Source organism: Monodon monoceros, unplaced genomic scaffold (genome assembly GCF_005190385.1).
Source record: "Monodon monoceros isolate NGI ecotype Baffin Bay Population unplaced genomic scaffold, NGI_Narwhal_1 Super_Scaffold_8, whole genome shotgun sequence".
NCBI lineage: Eukaryota > Metazoa > Chordata > Mammalia > Artiodactyla > Monodontidae > Monodon > Monodon monoceros.
In genome coordinates, this window is record NW_021703785.1 from 67,020,854 (window position 1) to 67,043,325 (window position 22,472).

A 22,472-nucleotide genomic window follows, 5' to 3' on the forward strand; every position below is an offset into this window, starting at 1 on the left:
ATTCTATATTTTATACTCAAACATGTTTAGCTTGAGCTGCCTCAAGCTTTCAAACATGTCCCAAGTTCATTTTAAATGTAACACATCTGATCATTACAAATGAAATACAGTCCTTGTTGCTTTTGGTTTGTTTTTTTTAACTGGCAGGCATCAACAGAAACAAATCCTACCTGGAAATATGGATGGTCTCTTTTTCGGGCGCCTCAGGTGAATGGGTTCCAAGTTTTTAATGTTTCTTTGAAGTCTTCCTTTAATGTCATTTCCTATGAGTAGTTCAGGTGGCAGGCTACTCCGTCTTGATGATTTACAATCATTTTGAGATGAATTTAGTTTGTTCTTCGTCCTGGAATATAAATTGCCATCATCAACTGCCATGGTAGGAAATACATTAGATTTTCTTAACAAAATCTGAAAAGCCAAGCCCAGCCTCAGCCATCTGCGTCTCCACCCCAGATTCAGATGTTCTCATGCTTCACCACGCACTTGTCTGGGAAGCTTAGCGAGTTGATGGGCGTGGACTTGAACAGGTGTAGAATTACGAAGGAGCCCCTCCTATCCACAGCTAATAGCACCAGGGAGGAGAGATCCAAAATATCATTAGGTTCAGAAGACTGAGGAAGTTGAACAGATGTGGCACACGGGTAATAAAAGTGATGGTTACTGTGTGAAATTTCTGTTTTATTAGTGCGATGCCATAGAGCAAACACAACTTGCTCTTAAGAATGAATACCTATGCAAATCGCAAGCCTAATTATTATTACTTCCCAAACTATTCAAGATTTTTTACAAGCTTTTGGGAAACATTTTACATTTCCTCCTACCTTTCTGTTTCAAACTACACACGCAGAACAAACATCTGTCTTTATTAAATTCCTTATCTGGCAGGCAGCCGACTGGAAGTTGGCTGGACGAAGGAGATGAGAGATGGCTGGGGAGATGAGGAATGAACCCGTGGTGGGCGTGTACCGAGCAGCAGTGCCGGGAACCCTGCGCCGCTTCCTACCCACCCCTTCCATCCTGCGCTCTACCTGGCAAAGGGCTTCTTGAAAAGGTCAGCTGTCTGGCGGCGAAGTCAGAGGTCTAGCAAATGAGCTGTGACCTATCAGTGATGGCAGCCTCCACTCAGCAAATGGAAAGGAAACTCTGTGACCTTTGCGGGGGTTCTGCCTTGCAACTTGAAACTAACACCTTGAAACTAACGTGGTCAACTGGTTTGGTGGTCTGAGAAAAAGCAGCATTGACTAGATTCCTGCTTGACCTGTCCCATACTTTCTTTCTCTTCCGGAGTTTGCATTTTGTGTCCTTTGCTCCCTTCCCCCTTGCTCTATTTATGTGAAAATGTTCTGCCCTTTTTTTCTTTCATTGACTGCAGAAATCATAACTCAATCATTTATCCCCTCATGTCCCAGGGCTGGGTCTCCTCTCCCCCACCCCCTCCTCTGTCTCTCTCTGTCTCACACACACACACACCCCTCTTATGTTCTGTCTGGTTGCAGTGAGTCAGAAGATAAAGAAGATAAAATCTGCCTTTTCTCTTCCCAGCGCCTGGAAGCAGTAGATACCTACCATTATAAAGGATTTAGGGGTTGTTTCAGAAATCACTGTTTACTTAGGTTTCCTGGCGGCCAAGTAGGTTGTATTACTTGGTAGAATTTAGGAGCTGGGTCTTTTCACCTAACTGAGGACACGCTTCAACACAAGTATAAGTTTCATTCTCTTTGCTCCTTTTAGCAAATAGGTCTTCAAACTACAACAGACTTTCTGAAAAGTATTTTTTTAACAAGTGTGTCCAGATTAGGGTTGCATTATAACCCATAAATTATCATTATAATCCAGCAAACTATTTACATATTAGATTATTAAATTATTTTACTAATTCTGAGAAACATCTACACCATTTCCCTTGCAGGACTTAAAACTATTTTGTCAAGTTGGAACGTATCACGAACTTCAAAACAATGAGTGGCTTGTACAAAACTATTTTGAAAAGCCCATGAGACTTCTTCAATCTCCCTTAGCTTAATGAAAATACATTTTTTTTTCTAGTAAAGAAATAAAAAGTAAAGCATTACTTGACGTTTGAAATACCGATTTAATAGGAGAAAGAAAACATTTCCATAATGTAAATCTCGTGAACGGGTGTCAGGGTAGAGCCCTAGGGTACAAAATACTGGATGCTAACAGGGAGAAACCTACCAAAAGACAAGCTGAAAGTCGAGCTATTTGGTGACTTTCTTTCCCAATTCATAGTATCCTCACGGGGCTAAATAAGAGTGTGTATGAGATGAAATGGAGTCTTAGAGGAAAGGTGTTATTATCACAGAGTGTGGAACAGGTACGGATGCACCTTGGAGAGGCTGGCTGCAAACACAGGGTTAAGAGTGTATGCATCTGGAAGGCACTGTAATAATAGCTGTGGTTTATTGCATGCTTAATACCAGCCAGGTTCTGTGCTAAGCTTTGGACATGCATCATCTCATAGATTCTTCCTAATCCCCCTGTTCTACAGATGAGCACGCTGAGACTGCCAAACGCCCGGGGAACTGCGGGAGAGATCTGAACACAGCTTTGACCTGACTCCCAACGCTTACGCCCAAGGCCATGCTTTAAACTACACCACACTGAAAACAAAAACAAAAAACTACGCCATACTCAAAACAAAAGAACACCATGTTGCATTATTAAATGTATATATGAAATCTGAAAGAACTCTAAAGTCTTCCTCTATTTTCCTAGCACAATTCTTGGTTTTAGGCAGATTTCCATTGCATCACTGAGGGAGGGAGGAATGGTCTGGCTGATCTAACTGGGCCTTCCCCGTGTAACCCAGCCGTCAGGACATCTTTAAGATCCATGGAATGAAAGTATGAGAAAAGAGAAGGAGAATTCCAATTTATGCTTTAAAAATAAAGTATTCATGTTGAGACTCTGCATATTAAAATGCATTTTAGATAAACGTATTCCATTTTCCTGAGATTTAAATCATAATTAGGGGAAAAAAATCCTACCCTACTTGTGAAGGTGCCCCTAATCTCCTGATCCTCTAAAAATAAAACGATGTAAGAGAGGGCTCAGGGTTCCTGATATGCGCAATTTAATTCCTCTCCTGCCCAACTATTCTCCACTCATTGGGAATATAAACAGATATGAATCTAGCTCATTTACTATATTTTCTCAAAGAGAAAAGTGAGAACAGCTTGAATTTGCTATTATTCAAATTTTAGGGTGATGGAAAAAAGGACAATTTTATTTTAAAATAGTATTAAATTTGTGAACATAAAAAAAGTAAACTTTCTTTTCAAAATATTTAAATTGGCTGACAACATGAGTGATAATCAGCCACAAATAATTTAGCTTGGTTTGGGCTAAACGAGAATATTCACAAACTGTGATGTTAAGTCCACTCCTCCCTCCTTCATACTACCAGCAAAAGTGGTCAAAGGCATGATGATATATTAGGCTCTGAGCTAAAAGAAATCTTAAAACTTACAGCATAGTTAAGTAATTTAAGATTTATAACTGGACATTTTCTATTCCTATACATTTAATAACCATTACGTTTTAAAAGTTTCCATTCTCCTAAAAATCCAATATATTAATCTCTTTTGAATTATTTTAATTTCTTATTCTTCAAGAACTTGTGTTTTGGGTTTGTTTGCTTTTTTTTGACCAAAATGGATTAAATTTAATCTGTGTGGCACCAAAAGCCTTAGAGCTTTCTTTGTTTTTTTAATTAATTTTTATTGGAGTATAGTTGACTTACAATGTTGTGTTCATTTCTGCTCTACGGCAAAGTGAATCAGTTATACATATACATATATCCACTCTTTTTTAGATTCTTTTCCCATATAGGTCATTACTGAGTATTGAGTTCCCTGTGCTACACAGTAGATCCTAATTCGTTATCTATTTTACATACAGTAGTGTGTGTCACTCCCAGTCTCCCAATTTATCCCTCCCCTGCTTTCCCCCTTGGTAACCATAAGTTTATTTTCTACATCTGTGACTCTATTCTGTTAAGAACTTGTGTATTTTTTATTAAATGCTGTTACCATCTCATGAACATTTTATTCCTCCTGCTAATAAGACACTGTCTTCTTGCTCTTAGAATGTTCAAATATTCCATAGAAAGACATTTATTTCCTCATTTGCAGCTATAATTTCCTTGTGAATTTTGATAGCTTTTAAATAGCACTACTAAATTATTTGGATTTTTTGAGAAGGCTGCAAGTTGAGAACTGTCCAGTTTTACAGCTGTAACCACCTTGCTCATTATCACCTTTCGAGAAATGATCCACCAAGATTTTAGGCCCGTTAAGATTCAACCAATTAGCTTCCAAATCTCAATCTGACTCTGCTGTACTGTATATCCTGCAAATATTTCTGAGTTTTGAACTCTTCATTCAGTTTGTAAACTGAGAGGACCAATTATTCAGTGGGTTTGCCACCAGGGAAAAAAAAAAAAAATCATCGTATAGAACGTCATAATGAAGGATATCACCAAGCCAAGGAACTCCACTGATGCATCCCTCTGAGAGGTCACCTGCCACCACTTACTGCCAACACATCTTTGCTTGGTGTCGTTAACACACCTGCAGTATTACCTAGGGTGTGACCATGGCTGAGGAAATCTTTTCTCAGTTCCTGACAATACAATGGATATTTTCAGTACTTATCTCATTGGCTCTCCCTGGCAATTAGCACTAATGACCAGCCTTTCCCTCTTCAAATTCTCTGCTCCCTTGGCGTCCATGACACTATTATCTCTTGTTTTCCTCCTATGTCTCAGGTCCCTTCTGCTCAGATTCTTCAGGGGCTCCTTAGAAGGGTATTTTCCTCTCTCCTTCCCTCGTTCCTTCTCTTTGGCAAGCCCCCTGATTGGACACATCTACTATGTGTCTGACACCATGCAAAGTCCAAGGTCTCTGCTCTCAAGAACCTCTTGATCTAGGAAGGGAGCAGACCTATAACAAACGAGTTACTGGAACACAGAGAGATCACTCTGTGCAGAGGTGACATAAAAAAAGCTACTTGGTCAGCTCTTCCTGATGGGAGGGGAATGGGAAGTGAAGCGTTTTCAGGGGAGAAGCCAAGAGTTCACAAGGCAGATGAAGGGAAACAGTGCAAAGGCACTAAGACGTGACATCACACCAAATGCCCACAAAATGGCAAACACAGCAATCCCGTACCTACACTGGGGCATTATATCATGCAAAAGCACAGACATTGGAAAAGTGAGATTGAGCAATCCTAGCAAATTGGGAACAGAAGGAAAAACCATAAGTTGGCATTATTACATATCTTTTCAAACACCACCACAAATTAGACATACAGAGGACACCTCCTTTAAAAAAAATCAGTATTAAAAACCTGGCTCTAACCTGTTCAAACAATTTGGTAATTCCTAAAAGACATTTAAAAAAATCTGGCTCCAGTAAATAACCCTTCTCCTGAATCATCTTTATTTATTCCAGAGTCTAAGATACAGAGATTTGCTGAAGCAGACTCTTAGGCAAGTTTTTAATGTCATGCAGACTGTACCTTTTAAAAAAATCTTTAGAACCAGGTCTTACTGGCTTGAAATCCTACTTCATTTGCACTTCCATTCCTCTTTGTTCAATTTTGCAAGTCTCAGCAAAATACCAGCATAACTGCAGGGCCTTTTCTCAAATTAAGGTAGGGCTTAAGGACACATTTTTCTGGGCTTGTTGTGAAGTTCTCTGGTGAGAAGGTACAGCATAAACAAATCTCCCTCCCTGTACTACGTCCCTGACACACCCACATGGTCTCTGAGAGGAAGGATGGATAGTTATTCTTCGGCTTAAGGAACTAAACTGAAATTTGCATTCATAAGAGAATCGAAGCTTTTAAAATATTTTGTCCAAATACTAGACGGTGTAACCTCAGAAATGCAGTAGCTAAAACCAGGTTGGCAAGTGACTGCTGTCACTCAGATGGTAGCAGTTATTAGTGGCGCTCAGCAGACGTTCTCAGCCACGACTGCAACTTTCATCTGTGTGCCAATGACGTGAAGCCCAAAGCCCCATCCCAAACTTCTCCGTAGTGTTCTAGATTTGAAATGTTGGGGGGTGATGGAGTCATAGGTGTACACATATGTCAAAACTAATCAACTTCTATACTTCAAATATAAGCAATTTATTCTATGTCAATTATACCTCAATAAAACTTTTTTTAAAAAAGGCAACGTTATACCTCCCCCCAATGCATTCGGCCAGGATTCAGACATGTTCCGGCTTTCAGCTAATAAAATTAATAAATAAAAGTGAAAACAATCTTCTTATTCCATCATCTACTTCAAGAGTGAGAGAAAAATATACATGGACTCAAGTGTTATGTGAGTCATTTTCACTGAAGAATTTTCTTATCCTGAACTATGTCTTTAGTGTTTAATTTACACACTCCAAGGATGTAGAACTCCAAGGATGCCTGAAAGATGTCTACACGATACTCCCAGGTAACACATTCACTGTTACAGTGAGTTGCCCAGAGAAAGTGCTCAATAAATATTACAGAATGAACGGAGAAGTAAAAGAGTAAAAAACTGCAATGAAAAAAAAAAGAAGGCACTTCTTAACAGGAAGTTTCCTCACAAGCCACCAAGCAAAAGTGTGCAATCTTTTAGGGCAAAGAACTTCACGATTAGGATAAACATCGGTTATCTTAGGCGACTTGGGTGCAGCCTTGCTAAACACCCAAGGACTGGATGAAATGACCTAGTCTGAAGATTCTTCCCACAATTTCCGACACTGCTGATGACCTTTAGATTCTACGATTTGAACTTTTCAGGGGTAAGTGGCAGCATGAATGCCTTCAGTGGCTTTGGAGCTGGATCAAACACTGCACTGATTATTCAGGTGACACCACCCTTTTAATGAAAACATGTGAAATGTCCTAGTCATTGAGCTAGCTCTATTCTGTGCGAATTCAGGTGTGAGCAATAGAAAAATTTTATAACTCACGGCCATTTAAATCCCAGTTTAGCTTCATATGGTTAGCATTTTTACAAACATCGTATTGCTTCTTATGCAAACAAAAGTAAGAGTAAAGTTTTTCAGAAATTGATATTAAGCAGTCAAAAAAAAAAAAAAAAAGCAACTGTAAGAAAACAGATTTAAATATCACAATTCAAAAGCCTGATCCAGTGGGCCGAGAACTCTGTACCCAAAAACAATGTCTTAAATTTCTGTAGGACATCTAAAAAACTGGTGGACCATGTACAAGGCCATGAAACAAATCTCAAGATACCAATTTGTTTTCTGTTGTCATACCCTATGAGACATTCTCTTATCACTACCCAAAAACTGGGAGTCAATGTAAAACGTAGCAACATTTTCTTTTAATCCAATGCTCGTAATAGTATTTATCGTGTACTCCCTCTGGTCACGTACTATGCTAAGTACTGACATTTCTCATGCAGTACTACCATCTTCTCTACTTGACAGAGGAGGAAACTCGCTAAGAGAGGCCAAGAAATTGCAGCAATAACTGATTACAACCAAGCCTAGCCTTCCTTTAACACCAAACTCTCTGAAATATACATTTCCCCTCTGATTCTTTGTTTCCCAGCTACCTCCAGGCTTTTCCCTTCTGATTTTGTCTTCCCTCTCCCTGGTTCCTCATCCTTTTCCACAAAGCATCTCCTTTGCCCCACCCTCATTTCTGGGCCTTCTTTTATGACCAGGAAAGAGCAACTGAATCAAATGAGAAATTTCAAATGGTGTCCTTCCAGTGTCTCTCCCTCAGGTGCTGCAAGGAGCCACCCTTTTATTTCCTTTGTCCAGGAATTAAATTCCAACTAAGGATTCCAAATGTCCATTTCACGCAAGATTTAAGAATGTGTCATGTTTGTTTACTCACTGTTGAGTCCTAGCCAGCTTGGAGGAAATGTTATCAAAACTTGGAACTATCTTCACCAGTAAGGCCTTAATTTTCCACTTCAATTCTCCCAGCTTCCTCTATCATCTCAGAAAGATCTAACTATCCTTCTACTTATTTATTTTTATCATTTTCCATACAAAAGGTGATTTATTTTTTTTATCATATTCTAGAAGCTAGGAAAGGTCCAAGTATCGAAACCAAACTTCATATAAGCCAAACCAACATCTTTCAACCCCACCTCCATAAAATATAACTACAAATTTATATCATTAATTCATGATGAATAGCTAAGAGACAAGATCTTAAGACAACTCTTGAAGCAGACCTATTTTTGGTTTCTTGCATAAATTCATGCTTCTCTTACTGGTTTTATAAGTTCTATTAGTAATCAGGATTTAAAGGAAGGGAGATATTTTCATAGCAGCTAAATCTCAAAAAAAAATCCCTATTTCAGATTCTTTCTAGCTGTTTTTTTTTTTAATTCTGTTTTTTATTACAAAGGAAATATGTTTGTTGTAGAATATTTGGAAAGCACAGAAAAGTAAATAAAAAGAAGCAGAAAACATTTTATAACCTCATGAATCATGAAAACCACTGTCAACATTTTGGCATATTTGGTTCCAGATTCCAGGCTTTGTCCTGCCATCCACCACCCACCCAGATTCAACCTCAGAGCCCCCTCTCATCCGTGTGAAGGGTACCATGTGGCTGGGAGGGGCCAGTGTGTCTGGAGCCACCCAAGGGAGATCAATGAGTGAGGCTGTCGTGTGTACGGAAACAGGGTGGGTAAACAGTGATGAATGGGGTGAACATCTCTCCCCTGAAGGGCAGTGGCTTCCCAAGGTCCAGTGAACTGTGCTTGTGGAGTACCGAAGGCCCAGTCTGTCTCATCCTCTGATTTTTCAAGAGAAGCTTGCAACCCTGATTTTTGTATTGAAATATCCTGATTTGTAAATGTTGGCTTCATGTTTTTAAAAACAGTGTATAGGCCGAAGAAACCAAAGTTGTGTATCAGTTGAGGCCTTCCCCAGGCCACACGGTCAAGTGTTTACAGAACTTCTGGAGTCCGTGCCTTAACCCACGATTTTCAAACAGTGGGTCTGTGTGACAAAGCTGTGCCTAGGTGAGAAACGTCTAGGAAATTCTGCGAACAAATCTCTGTTGTAGAGTCACCATGCAGGGGTCCATGTTGAAGACTCTTGAATCTTGCAGCAAAGAATCAATCCTACTTAACTCTGTTTAACTGGCATTTTCCAAACTTGGCTGAATAGAGAACTTTCTTTCCCCCTGTTTTCTAGGTAACAAACAACTATTAGTATGTTTTGACCCTAATGTTCTGCAAAACAAAAGGCCATTTGTTAATGGCCTCTTGGACATCGTGACTGCCCACGTAGAAGAAACGAACAAGCTTTAAATCCCTGCACGTTGTTTGCCAGGTCCCCCCTCCCCTACAAGGAGAACAGACCTGGTGCTATGCAATCAATACAAAATCAACTACTTTTGCCTGTGCTAAAGAAGATGGACCAGAGAAAGTAACTTCAAACAATTTATATCCCGCTCAGGAGTCCAATACAAGCCACAGAAACTGTCTTTATAATTTATCCAGGAAACTGAAGAAGTGAGTTTCTACTCTTGCAACACATGCCAACGGTTGGAAGGGGGCAAGGGAAGTCAAAATATAATTATATTTTTCTACAGATTGTCCTCCAAGTAGGCAGAAAATAACTGAAACCCAACAGTGTCCTCACTCGATCAGCAGTTACTCTGTTACACACAAACCTGTGTTCTTCTTGTTGCTGAACAAGTTTCTCCACAAAGATCAGCTATCACACCACCCTGATGAAATGCTACCTTATTAGGGAAGTCAGTTTTTTTCCATCTATGATCGCTTGTGGTTTCATTTTGGTCTTTACAGAGATGCAGAAGTTTGACTAGGAATTTAATAAATGCTGTTTTGTGGTTTTCCATTTTCCCACAGTAATTCTTCTGAAATTCTCAAAAGATGAAACACTACCTCAGCTCCAGCATTTGTGTGTCTTTATTTTTGTCAGGCCTTTATTTATTTACTGTTGACCTGAAAGGCCAGGTATTTATAACTGTAGTTTCTCTAATTCCCCTTTCCTACACTGAGAGAGAATTCTTACAGTAATGAAATGTTGAAGAGTTCTGGAGAATTTTGGAGTCTTGGGGAAACTAGCATAGGATTCTCAGTGTAATTCAGACTTGAAAAAATGATATAGTATTCATCAACTGTTACAAATGTTTTATTTCTTTGCCATTCCAGGAGAGGAGCCATAAGAAATAAAATTCTTTAAATCACTTAATACAAGAGTTCCCTGTATTGAGTTGTCGTTTAGTAAGGTAACACCGTCGTCCTTGGTATCCAAGGGGCCCTGGTTCCAGGACCCCCAAAAGCTGATACCAAAATCAACAGATGCTCAAGTGCCTTTGTAAAATGCTGCAGCTGGCTGAATCCGAGAATGCAGAACCAGCAGATAACGGAGGGCCAGCTGTGTATATCGTGATCTACAGATATCCATACGAAGCTTCTTTTCCCTAGAAAACATCTAGTTTAACTTCCACTTTGAAATATCAAAATGACTTTAGTGAATGCCCAGATCTAAAAAATCAGTAGTATTTTGTACAGTTTCATACTTACGGGGGCCGGGGTGGGGGGAAAAATGGCTGGGTGAACACATTAAACACATTGTTAGGGTGAGTGGGCCGGGGATGTATTAATGGTGACTTTAATGCGATACGGAGGATGTAAGGGGTTCTCTTGTGACTTCATGTGAACATTCTTTTTCCCCAAACCAAACAAACTGGTCATTTGAATCTCCTTCTCACATCCTGTAGCTGTCAAACACTCTTCTTTGACGTGGATACAAAGCTGTAATTTTCTACATGCACTGCTCTTTTTTTGGAGGAGGTATGTGGTTTTGGTTTATGTTGTTTTGTCTACATTCCTTGCAAACGCTTCTTCTGATGCAATGCTTCACAGAATATTTACTATTTTACTAATCCTCAGTGGGGGAGGGGAGCAGGGGGAATATATATATATATATACACGTGTGTGTGTGTGTGTGTGTGTGTCTGTACACATGTCTATATCTTTATCCCGTATGTCTAAGCAGCCTGGAATTCTTGGACAGGTACTATTAACCAAGGGATAAATCTAATCACCCTGTGCTCACGTTCTCAAGTAGTGGCTGTGTGCTCTTCAGATACATAAAATCCTCAGATCTATGCTACCACCTCATCATGGGGCTCACATCCAACTACATGATGGATATTTCCATCTAGATACTCAAGATTACCCGAGGCTCAACAGGTCCAGAACTGAAATCATCATTGGCTCTAAACTGCTACCCCTCCTGAATTGTCTTGACCACTTGAATCTCTAACTTGGGAATCATTCTAAATTCTGTCCTCTCCCCGCCACCACACGTAGCGCTTACCCAGTGCTGCCAATTTTACCACTCTGAATTCATCGCTTCCTCTATTCCTGTCACCCTTGTCCTAAGGCAGGTCTCCATTAACTCTTGCCTAGACTCTGCGATGGCTTTCTCTCTGCCTCTGCCCCTCAAACGTGTCCTAACTATTGGTGCCAAATGGCTCCACTGCAAAGACAAATGGCAGGTCCTTCCGCTTAAACTGTCTTCAAGCCTCCCTGGGTCTGTAGGTGGAAAGGCAATGATGGCTCCATTCAGCACCTTGGCACCACCAAGCCTCTCCTCCATGACCTGGTGCCAGTTCGCTTCCTTACTCTCACCTCTTACGACTGCCTTCTTTGCATGTGCCTGTTCAGCAATGCTCAGCTGCACGCGGTTGGTGCCCTGAACACTCCCCACTCCCAGCCATCGCTCAGTGAGTGCCCTAGTTCACGTGGCCACCTCCTCCTGGAGTCCTTTTCTTACCCTCTCCTCACCCCTTAATTCCCTTCGCTCGCTCCCTGCACCACCCCTCTCTCCTCTCCCAACCCCAATTCCCCAGGCTCCATTAAGAAACTGTTTCTGGCTTTTCCCAGCTGCCTTAGTTGCCCCTCTGAGCTCCTAACTCCCTTGCTCAACTATTTACCAACACCTTTCCTACACTGCTGTATAGTTGATCTGCCCACGCATCCGTCTCCCTCGCTGGCATGTAACTCATGTCTTACACACCTTTGCTTGCTCGGCTGTGGAACTGGAGGTTCACTCTCCTTACATATTGGGGTCACCCATGCCAGGCTCCCGGGGCTAAGATTGGGGAGTGGAGGTGGATGCCAGGAGAACCATGTCTTCTGAGTCCTTGCAGCTTCTAGAAGCAGTTTGGGGCTGCAGGAGTTATATTTTCATACACTTAAACACAAATACCTAACTAGTTGACATCAGCAGAAGACAGGAAGTTAGAAGAAGAAAAATGAGTTCGATACCCACTGAAATATGTAGGTAAAAGGCTGATATGGCAAGATAAGGCCTGAACACTTGACTCTAACCTTCTAAGGTTGATTTTCTTGATTCACAAATGGCTCAAACATGACTACAAACAACTGCTTTGGTTAAGTTTCAAAAGGAGTGAGCGCAAATAATCACAAAAAAGTATTTTTTTTTAAAGTTATACCAAGTAAAGAGAAAGAGGGAAGAGAATTCTAGTGCTAATTTAACTGACATATAGTTTCGATTCTAAATGATACATAATAGATTTGGGCAATGACAACAGCCCCATTCCAAGGGACCTCAGTCCGCTTCTGGAAGCACTGGCTCTAAACACACCACAGGGCTGGTGGACGGACAACCAGGACACCCATCAAGTCCAGTGAGGTGGATGAATGCTACAGTTCCATTCCATTCAATGCACCACACATTTACTGAGCTCTTTTATGTATCAGCAATGTAAGTCCAGGGAAGGGAGGTGGGAATAAAAGAAGAAAAAACTTCCTGAGCTTGAGGAATTTACAATTTAATGAACCAAAGAGAACAACGCTACCTGACCAGATGAACTGTCTGGCTACTATAAAGAACAGCCAGGGTAAACCTTGAATAATAAAAAGCAGTGGGAGGCAGGGCTTCCCTGGTGGCGCAGTGGTTGAGAGTCCGCCTGCCGATGCATGGGACGCATGGGACGTAGGTTCATGCCCCGGTCCGGGAAGATCCCGCATGCCGTGGAGCGGCTGGGCCCGTGAGCCATGGCCACTGAGTCTGCGCGTCTGGAGCCTGTGCTCTGCAACAGGAGAGGCCACAAGAGTGAGAGGCCCTCGTACCGCAAAAAAAATGAAAAAAAGCAGTGGGGGGTCGGGGGGAGGATAAAATGTAATATTTTAGAAGAACATACTACTTCTGACTTGTGTAGCTTCCAACTACAAAAATTCAAATAAAGTTTTAAGATGTACATCGGTTTTCAGAAGGAAGAGAATAGGGATGAATACTTGGTTTTCATTTAAAATAAGTGTTGGTGCAGATTGCTTTAACTTCGTTTTTAACTTATTAGTAACCAATCAATTGTGACTACAGGGAAGAACTTCTGAAAACCAGGTGAACTTCCACGTGGTATATTAACCATCACGGTGATGATCTTGACACTTGATAATAGATGCGTTTCTCATGGCACTGGGGGCAGTCCAGTGAGGTGGAAACAGCACAGGGGCTGGAGTCCCAGGATAAGTGAGAGTCCTTCTGAGGATGAAATAAGATACCTTTGGGGAAATGTAACTCATTCTGCCTGGGATATAGTATTTGCTAAGTAAAAGCAATTTCTTATTCCTTTCTCTTTCAAATTCTAAATCAAATTGCATGGAATAATTCTGGAACAAAAAACGTATTATGTAGGGTGGTGGGTCAGGAGATGGCTAGTTTTGAAAGGTCTTATAGCTTTGTGACCTGATCTCTCAAAGAATACTCATGTAATATCTTGAAAACATAAAAATCAATAAAAGGTAATAATCCACAAAGTATATAATCTCCTGGGAAACAGCTGACAATGCACTGTATGAAGGTAAATGAGGCATTATCCTAGACCTTAAGGAGTTGACCATGTAGTATGAAATGGCTTTGGTCTGGCAGGCAGATGACAGAATATCCAACTTGAAATCAGAAGATCTGGGTTTGATTTTAGATTCTGGCATTTATTAGCTGTGTGATCTAGGGTAAGTGAGTTAACCTCTCTGAGCTTCTGCATCTTCATCTGTAAAGCAAGAATGACAGCATTCACTATGCAGGAAGTGGCTAAGGGAGAGTAAACAAGATAATTCCTGTGAAAGCCCCTGGGCACAGAGTTAGTCCTTACTAAACATCGGAATTTTTGTGAGCTGCACTGACTTTTACAGGTAATTCCAGGTAACAACAGTAAAACATCTCTTATCTTCATGCAGGGCAAAAAATAGGAATAAAAAATATATACTGAGCATTATTCTATATAAAACGTAAAACACCCAGACGAAACAGACACTTAAAGAAGGAGTAAAATTATTCCCAAGGCAAAAACATTCATCACTTTACATAAAAAGGCTCCATCACAAGATCCCCTTGGGTTTCAGACTCTTCTATGTGTGTAAAATGTGTGTGCGTATATACATATGTACACGTCTGTACACACACATCCATCTTTTTACATCTTCATTCTCAAAAGATCACCAATATCCAATGTTAAATGAAAGTAATGAACTTTCATAAGCCTTTGTAAGTAAAAAGGAAGAAAAACTCATTTTTGTTTTGTTTTGTTTTGCGGTATGCGGGCCTCTCACTGCTGTGGCCTCTCCCGTTGCGGAGCACAGGCTCCGGACGCGCAGGCTCAGCGGCCATGGCTCATGGGCCCAGCCGCTCCGTGGCATGTGGGATCTTCCCGGACCGGGGCATGAACCCGTGTCCCCTGCATCGGCAGGCGGACTCTCAACCACTGCGCCACCAGGGAAGCCCAGAAAAACTCATTTTTGAATCCGTGTCTACACCACTTTGTTTCCTGCCCCATTCCACCACCTTCACTAATACAAGTTAGGGCAAGAAAGGAGAAAAATGGAGGGCGCTAAACAGTTACACACAGGCCAGCCTGTTCATCACTTGAGCTGCTCTTACTCCATTTGCTTTTCTCCTCTCCCCACCCCCACTGCTGAGCTTCCTGGCCCTGCCCTGGGAGCTATAATTCAAGCAGATGGCAATCCTTCTTCCAGGCGGCTCTGGGGTGAAAACGCAATCAGGTCAGGATGCAGGGTGAAAACGCAATCAGGTCAGGATACAATAGGCAGGGGCGGAAGGAGCGGTCAAACTGGAACTCTGAGTGGGAAGAGGGAGGTTCTCTCACCTGGGAGGTCTGGTTCAGAGCTGGGCAGTTGAAGCAATGTGAACTCCTTTACGACAGGTGTGGCTCCACTGGTCTGAAGTCTAGTTCCAAAGCTGCCCTCTACAGGCCCTGCACCCTTCCTGAATCAACAGTTTTATTTAGTCAGCTTGTGTCAACATATACTAACCTCTGTCCCAGAGACAGAGAAAACAGTGCTCAGAAAGCCCTTAGCTGGCTACTTTAAGTCCTGGCCTTTTGAGGGGTTTCCCAAGCTGTAAACAAGTCACTTTCCCACCAGAAATTATCCCTCTTTGCTTTATTCTCGTGTCTTTTCTTGGTTAAGCATCCAGGAAGAGTGGTGGAGCAGAAAAAGAGGATCAGGAAAATTGTTTGATACTTTGGTTCTGCAGGTAGCTGGCTGTGAACAAGTCTTTAACCTGTTTGCTTTCCTAATACGGAAAACAAAGGGTTTGAATTATATGGTTTTGACAATTTTCTCCAGTTCCAAAACTCTTGTGACTCTATGGGACACAATGCAACTAAGATTACTGTTATTAAATCAGAACAAATCAAAACGAATTAAATATAGTACCTAAGATGACAGAGACGTACATAAATCTAAAGAATGTGGAAGGGAAAGATCTGAGACATACAAAAGCAGAAAGTAATCAATTAGCAAACCGGAGAATTGATGAACCTAAGAATTGGCTCTTTAAAATGACAATAAAAGATCAAAGCTTCTGCCAAAGGTAGATTGAACCAGGGAGAAAGTACAAATACACTACTTTAGGAATAAAACATAAAATATACGATGAAGAACAGTATACACACTCTATGTTAGCAAATTTCAAAATTTGTAAGAAATAGATGATCTCAGAGGAAGCTGTTACCAAAGTGACCCATGAAACAATTTTGACATCCCAAAATGCTGATAATTATGAAAGAAATTGTAGCAATGATTAGAAAGTAAAATCCAGTTTTCCAAAAGCCACTAGTACCAAGTTATTTTATAAGCAAATGTTAAGGAACAGAACTTCTGTATTATTCAAGCCATTCTGGAGAACAGAAAAAGATGGGAAGATTTCCAATTCACAGATCCTTGCTGCAAAGAACAGAAAAATACAGTGCCCCCAAACAAAAAGCAAGCAAACAAAAATCTATAGTCTGATATCTCTTAGGAATATAGATGCAGAAATCTTAATAAACTGTTAGTAAAGCAAGCAAGTGTAAAAAAAATTATAACAAAATAGATTATATTCCACAATGCAAAGACAGTTCAACGTTAGAATATTTGTTAAGAATTAATTACTTCAATCTATTATAATTAATCTCAGAAAAAAGTGGAAAACAGATTCTCATTTCAGTAGATGCTGAAAAGCACTTAATAAAATTCACCTCCTGATTAAAAAATTATAGTTTGCTAGGATTAGAAGAATAAATTGTTAATAAAATTATAATCCCAAACCAATCAACACCTTAAAATGGTGAAACACTCTAGATAGTCTCAGCAAAATCAGAAACTGATAGTATTGAACAATTTGATCTAGGAATTCTGACTAATGTAATCAAACAAAAAAAGAACTAGTTGCATTATTTGCAGATTATATGAATTTAAACCTGTAAAACCTGTAAAAAGCATTAGAATTAGTAATTTTAGTAAAAAAGCTCATTACAATAATATAGAAAAATTTATTGCTTTCCTATATATTAGCAATAATTGGTTGGGATATAAATTTGCCACAAAGATCCAGTCCATGAAAAAAAAAATTAAGATAAGTACAGGATCTGTGCCGTGAATTATGAGATTAGTTTACTATAATTTCTAAAACTAGCTTACATATATTGAGAGTTGATCTCTTGCTAATACTGTCCTGAGAGTTTTATATGCATTTTAGCATTTACTCTTCATAGCAGTGATATAAAGTACTTCTATACCCACTTTACAGATGAAGAAACTGTGGCTAGAAAGTGTTAATACTCAAACTAAAAACTCGTAGACGCTGAATTCAAACCCAGGAGACAAATATCATTATTTGCAAGTAATAAGATTATTCACTTAAAAAATGTAAGAGAATCATGATAAACTATAAAAACTATCAGAGATGGGTAGTTATACGAATCTACAAAGATACGTTGACTTCCTATCTAGCAGCCACACAAAGAAAGAAAACATGGGGCTTCCCTGGTGGCGCAGTGGTTGAGAATCCGCCTGCCGATGCAGGGGACACGGGTTCGTACCTCGGTCTGGGAAGATCCCACATGCCGCGGAGCGGCTGGGCCCATGAGCCATGGCCGCTGAGCCTGCGCGTCCGGAGCCTGTGCTCCACAACGGGAGAGGCCACAACAGTGAGAGGCCCGCGTACCGCAAAGGAAAAAAAAAAAAAAAAAATGAAAGAAAACATGAAGAAAAAAGAAATGCTGTTTCCAACTACAGTCAGAAATATTTAAAACCTAAGACTGAATACGGAATTTGTAGAACTCATAAGAAGAAAAAATAATCCAAAATGTTGATGAGAGACAGAAAAGTGGAGTTAAAAATAGAGAAAACATCGAATTCTTTCCAAATTAATCTATAAATCAGGTGGATTTACAATTAAAAAAAAGATTTTTCTGGGAACATGACAAAATAATTCTAAAATAATCAGAGAAATCTGGATGACTCTAGCTTAACCAGTGATCAGAGCTAACATCCCTGTCCTGGCACAAACTGACAGCATGTTTGATATACTATGACAAGAAGGACACAGCATTGCTACTATGATATCCCTGCCAAAAACATGCCTAACTTGAATTTAATCATGAAGAAGCGTCAGACAAACCTCAAATGAGGAACATTCTACAACTGACCTGTAGTCTTAAAAGGTCAAGAAAGACAAAGAATGAGGACCTCTTGTTCCAAAATAAAAGAGACGGAAGAGACAAAACAACTCAATGTGATGTGTGATCCTGGATTGAATCCTGGACTTGGGGGGGTGAGGCATGGGGGTGGGGCGGAGGGGAAGGTGGTGGTGGTCATGGTATAAATATCTATAAAGGGCATTATTGGGGCAACTGACAAATTTTGCATATGGACTTTGTCTAATTTTTCCTAATTAGATAAATGTACTGTAGAAATATAAGAGAATATCCTTGATCTTAGAAAATATACATTGAAGGATGTAGGGTATCTGCACTGCAGTTGTGTCTGCAACTGATTCTCAAACAGCTAAAACTGTGTGTGTGTGTGTGTGTGTGTGTGTGTGTGTGTGTGTGTGTGTGTACAGGGAAATAGGGACGGAGGGAGGAAGGGAAGGAAAGAAAGAGATAGTGGTAATATAAACAGTAAAGTAAGTAGAGCAAAATGTAAATAATTGGTAAATCTGGGTAAAGAGTATACGAGAGTTCCTTGTAACATTCTTGCAACCCCTGTATAAGTTTGTAATCATATCAATAGGAAAAGTTACAATTACATATGTATGTCATGTATACACGTATAATATGCATTATGTATAATATATATAATGAGTGGCTTATACTCCTAGGCATGAAAATATGTTTTAAAACCACAATAATTAAAACAACGTGGTAACATAAGTAATCAGAAAGAGTAACAAAACAGAGTAGAAAGTCCAGCAGCAAATACAAGTGTCAGTAAGAATTCAGAATAGGAGAAAGCTTAAATCTCAAACCGTTAAGGAAAGTCAATCTTGGGGTACAGAGAGATTTTCAAAGTATGGCTATGAGGACAGGAATTATAAAGAAAAAGATTGGTAGATTTGACTATGTACATTTTTTAAAATTATGTATAAACTCCCACAGAAAAGTAAGCTAAGGTCATGAACAAGTAATTCCTCAGAGGTGAGTGAATAATAGCCAATAAGTGTATGGGAAAAGTGTTCAATCTTAGTAATGATCAAAGAAATGCAAGCAACAATGAGATTTTTCACTGATCTAATTACCAAAGAATAAAAAGAATGGTATTTTCCTTGTTGAACACACATACAATAGGAGACTACACAGCTATAATGATACAGACACACATTTATTATTATGGAAAGATGTTCACAGAGTCCCCCTTTCCTTTGGCCAACTCACAGTTATCCACTCGTTCTCAATATAAATACCTTTCTCCAGACCTTCTCCTGGCATCTTGCACTCACCCTTCTTCTCACTCATCACAATTTAATTGTGTCTCTGTCTGTGCCCCTCTCTTCCCAGCCGCTTCCCTTTTCCTTTGGAAGCAAACTGCCTACACTTGAGATTACAGGTTCTTCCCCACTACCTCCTAACTGTTCCATAGCAGCCATTCTCCCCACAGTTTTGGCCATTCCTTGATCGATTCATTCATTCAAAAACATAAGGCCTGCTATGTGCCAGACTTCTAGGATCTGAGGATCACTAGTAAAGAAAAGAGAAAAACCACTGCCTTTGTTGAGCTCACATTCTAATGAATGGCTTCAGATAACGTACTAAGAAAACTTAGAGTAATTAAACTGTTAGAAGAGTTTAGTAAACATTTTTGAGTACAAAATAATGATGGGGGGATTGAAAAAAAACACATAGAGAAATAAGTCTTAGTAGGAGGAGGAACTACTTATGGGCCAGGCACTGTGCTGTGTATTGAAGTCTTACAACAGCCCTGTTGCAGGATTCTCATGTGGATCTCCCTGCTTGCACACCCACGATCTGTTGATCTGTCAGTCCCACCCCAGAGCAGCAGGGAAGCCAGCTGAGAAAGTCTGGATGCAGGGAGACCAGTTCAAGGGAATGTGGAGCAGGTGTCCCTGAGACTGGGACAGGGACAATACAGATGTGGAGAGCTAAACAGATAGAGATTCTGTAATTAGAATATTACAAATCCTACAAATATTCCTACCATATAGGACTAAACGGCAGACTTGGGAGAACCCACATTGTGAGAAAGGGAGGGGTCAAAGATGACCCCAAGGTTCCTAGCTTGAGAGATGGATAATGCTCTTAAGATACCTAAGACAGGAGGAGGCAAAAATGTGGGGAAATACAGGATGAGTTCAGCTTGAGTTACCTGAGAGGCCGTGGAAATATCCAGGGACTATGGAGATGGCGTTTGGAGCTCAGGAGAATCAGAGCTGGGGCTGACGGAGCAGTCATTGGTGTACTGTACCTGGGTGATCACTGAATCCAAAGAAATAGAAGATTGCCCCCCAAAGAGACTTTAGAATAGTAAGCAAGGCTAGAGTGAAGCCAGTACCAACAACAATGCTTACATGAAAAAGAAAGAAAAAGATCAGAACTAAAATTAGAGAAGACATGAAGACAATAATATTTTTGACTTCAAGGGAGAAGAGCTTTTTTTTTTTTTTTTTTTTTTTGCAGTACGCGGGCCTCTCACTGTTGTAGCCTCGCCCGTTGCGGAGCACAGGCTCCGGACGCGCAGGCTCAGCGGCCATGGCTCACGGGCCCAGCCGCTCCGCGGGATGTGGGATCTTCCCGGACCGGGGCACGAACCCGTGTCCCCTCCATCAGCAGGCGGACTCTCAACCACCGCGCCACCAGGGAAGCCCGAGAAAAGCTTCTTAAGGTGGGGAATTTCAAAGAGTCAGAAAAGTAAATACTATGTAGAATCACTGGGCATTGGGGTGACCCTGCCCTTTGAACAAAGAGGGCCTCCGAAAGAACTTCACTAATTGTAAGCTGCACAAAGGCAAGAACTGTGTCTGTCTCATCCATCGTGGGACAGCACACCGCTTGGTCAGGAAGTGTTTAGTAACTGAAGACAATCGCGTGAGCTGCCTAGGAATAATGCCGGAACCTGAACCCAAAACATGTCAGCTGGTTGAAATCAATTCCCTTCTTTGGTCCCTGCATTTAATAACAGAGAGTATGGAGAGATGACTGATTCTTGTTGTTTGAAATGGTCTTTCAAATAACGCCTCCTAGCCCTGTTTTCTTCATCCTACTTTACTACTTTAGTTATGTTCAGAGGAAAGGTGTTTTTCCACCCAAATGGCTGTGATTCAGAATACCCAAGTTAGTGTTGGCTCACACTGTTAAGAAAGTAAAATTGTTTGATTCTTTAAATTCCAGGGGGATGAAAGTACAGTGAAAATATTTTAAAATAATTTAATGTGGGAAGATGTTAACCCTGAAGTGATTTAAAATTCATTCTTCCCATCTAATGAGTCCCCTCTCTCTTCTAAGCAGGTTTTTTTTCCTTTCTTTTTTTCCCTTTCTTTCTTTTTTTTTTTTTTAACTTCTGTCATATAACAAGTGGCTTAAATACCTTGTGGCTTAATGACAATCTTCTCTAAATCTAGTTCAATTTTTGCAAAACTCCCTCCAAGAATATGTGAGCCATGGGTTTGATATTTCAGAGAGAGCTGATGCTACCTAAGTCAAATAATCAGTGATTTCGATCATTTAAAAATTTGGTTTATGTAAGAGTTTATTTATACTGACTGTAGGAAACTGTCTTTAACATGGCCATTACTTTTTCTACTCATGTTAAGGTCACAGTAAACACGTCACTAAAAAGTACCAGGAGTCATCTTTTTCATCTTTTACCCAGTATTTTTATGTGGACAAATACATCTACAGTTTGAAGAACCAAACAGGTAAGTAAAAGGAAGAACAAATTCATTCTAAAAGGGAAATGTTTGACCACGAAGATGGGTTTTAGTGCAACAGGATCCTTCTTGGACACTGGGACCTCCAAGTCCATTCCCTACCTTTAGATACATCTGAGTCTGGGAAATAGAGTCAACCAGATTTTCGAAAATTTGAGTATGGGTGCTACAGTTCAAATTAAAACACTGGTTGCTATTTACTCTGGGTTAAATAAGCAGGAGATTTACTTTTAGAATATGAAATTTTACAGTTAATGTAAAAGTTCTGGAAAAGTCATGAAATAGAAGGAGGCTGTGTGTTTTCCAAAATAAGCGTTCAGTGTTTAGCATAATAATAATCAACACTAATAATTATTTAATTAATTATTAATTAATATTAATAGTAATTAATGTTTCATATTATTATTATTTGTTTTCCCCACCTTCCAAAGATTCAATTCTGTAGGCAACTTCAGCTCATCCTGCTTAGAAGTCTGGCAGCTTGGTTTCTAGCAAGATCCCAGTTGGCCCAATGTAGCATAGAATGACGTGCTAAGCTACTAAAAATAAATTGAAGAATGGGATAGCCCATTTCTTCCCTTCATCAATATAACGAGAAGGTCTTTGGAAAGAGGAAAGAGGATACAGTAAGAATGTGTATCTTGGGCTTCCCTGGTGGTGCAGTGGTTGGGAGTCCGCCTGTCGATGTAGGGGACGTGGGTTTGTGTCCCGGTCCGGGGGGATCCCACATGCCGCAGA

At 40.2% G+C, this 22,472-nt stretch overlaps 1 protein-coding gene across 4 annotated transcripts in view; it reads right to left on the reverse strand.

Moving 5' to 3' along the window:
* FRY (FRY microtubule binding protein) overlaps window positions 1–22,472 on the reverse strand; it is a 426,693-nt gene that overhangs the window by 329,494 nt on the left and 74,727 nt on the right. For 2 of the 4 annotated variants that reach the window (XM_029209846.1, XM_029209848.1), the window contains exon 2: window positions 171–343. Coding sequence is in view for 1 of the 4 variants with exons in the window: in XM_029209844.1 (XP_029065677.1) it covers window positions 171–375 (205 nt within the window). In the remaining 3 variants the exon portion in view is untranslated. Of the gene's footprint in view, window positions 1–170; window positions 376–15,171; window positions 15,264–22,472 lie in introns of those variants that run through there. The other 2 variants (XM_029209847.1, XM_029209844.1) reach the window with 2 other exon arrangements.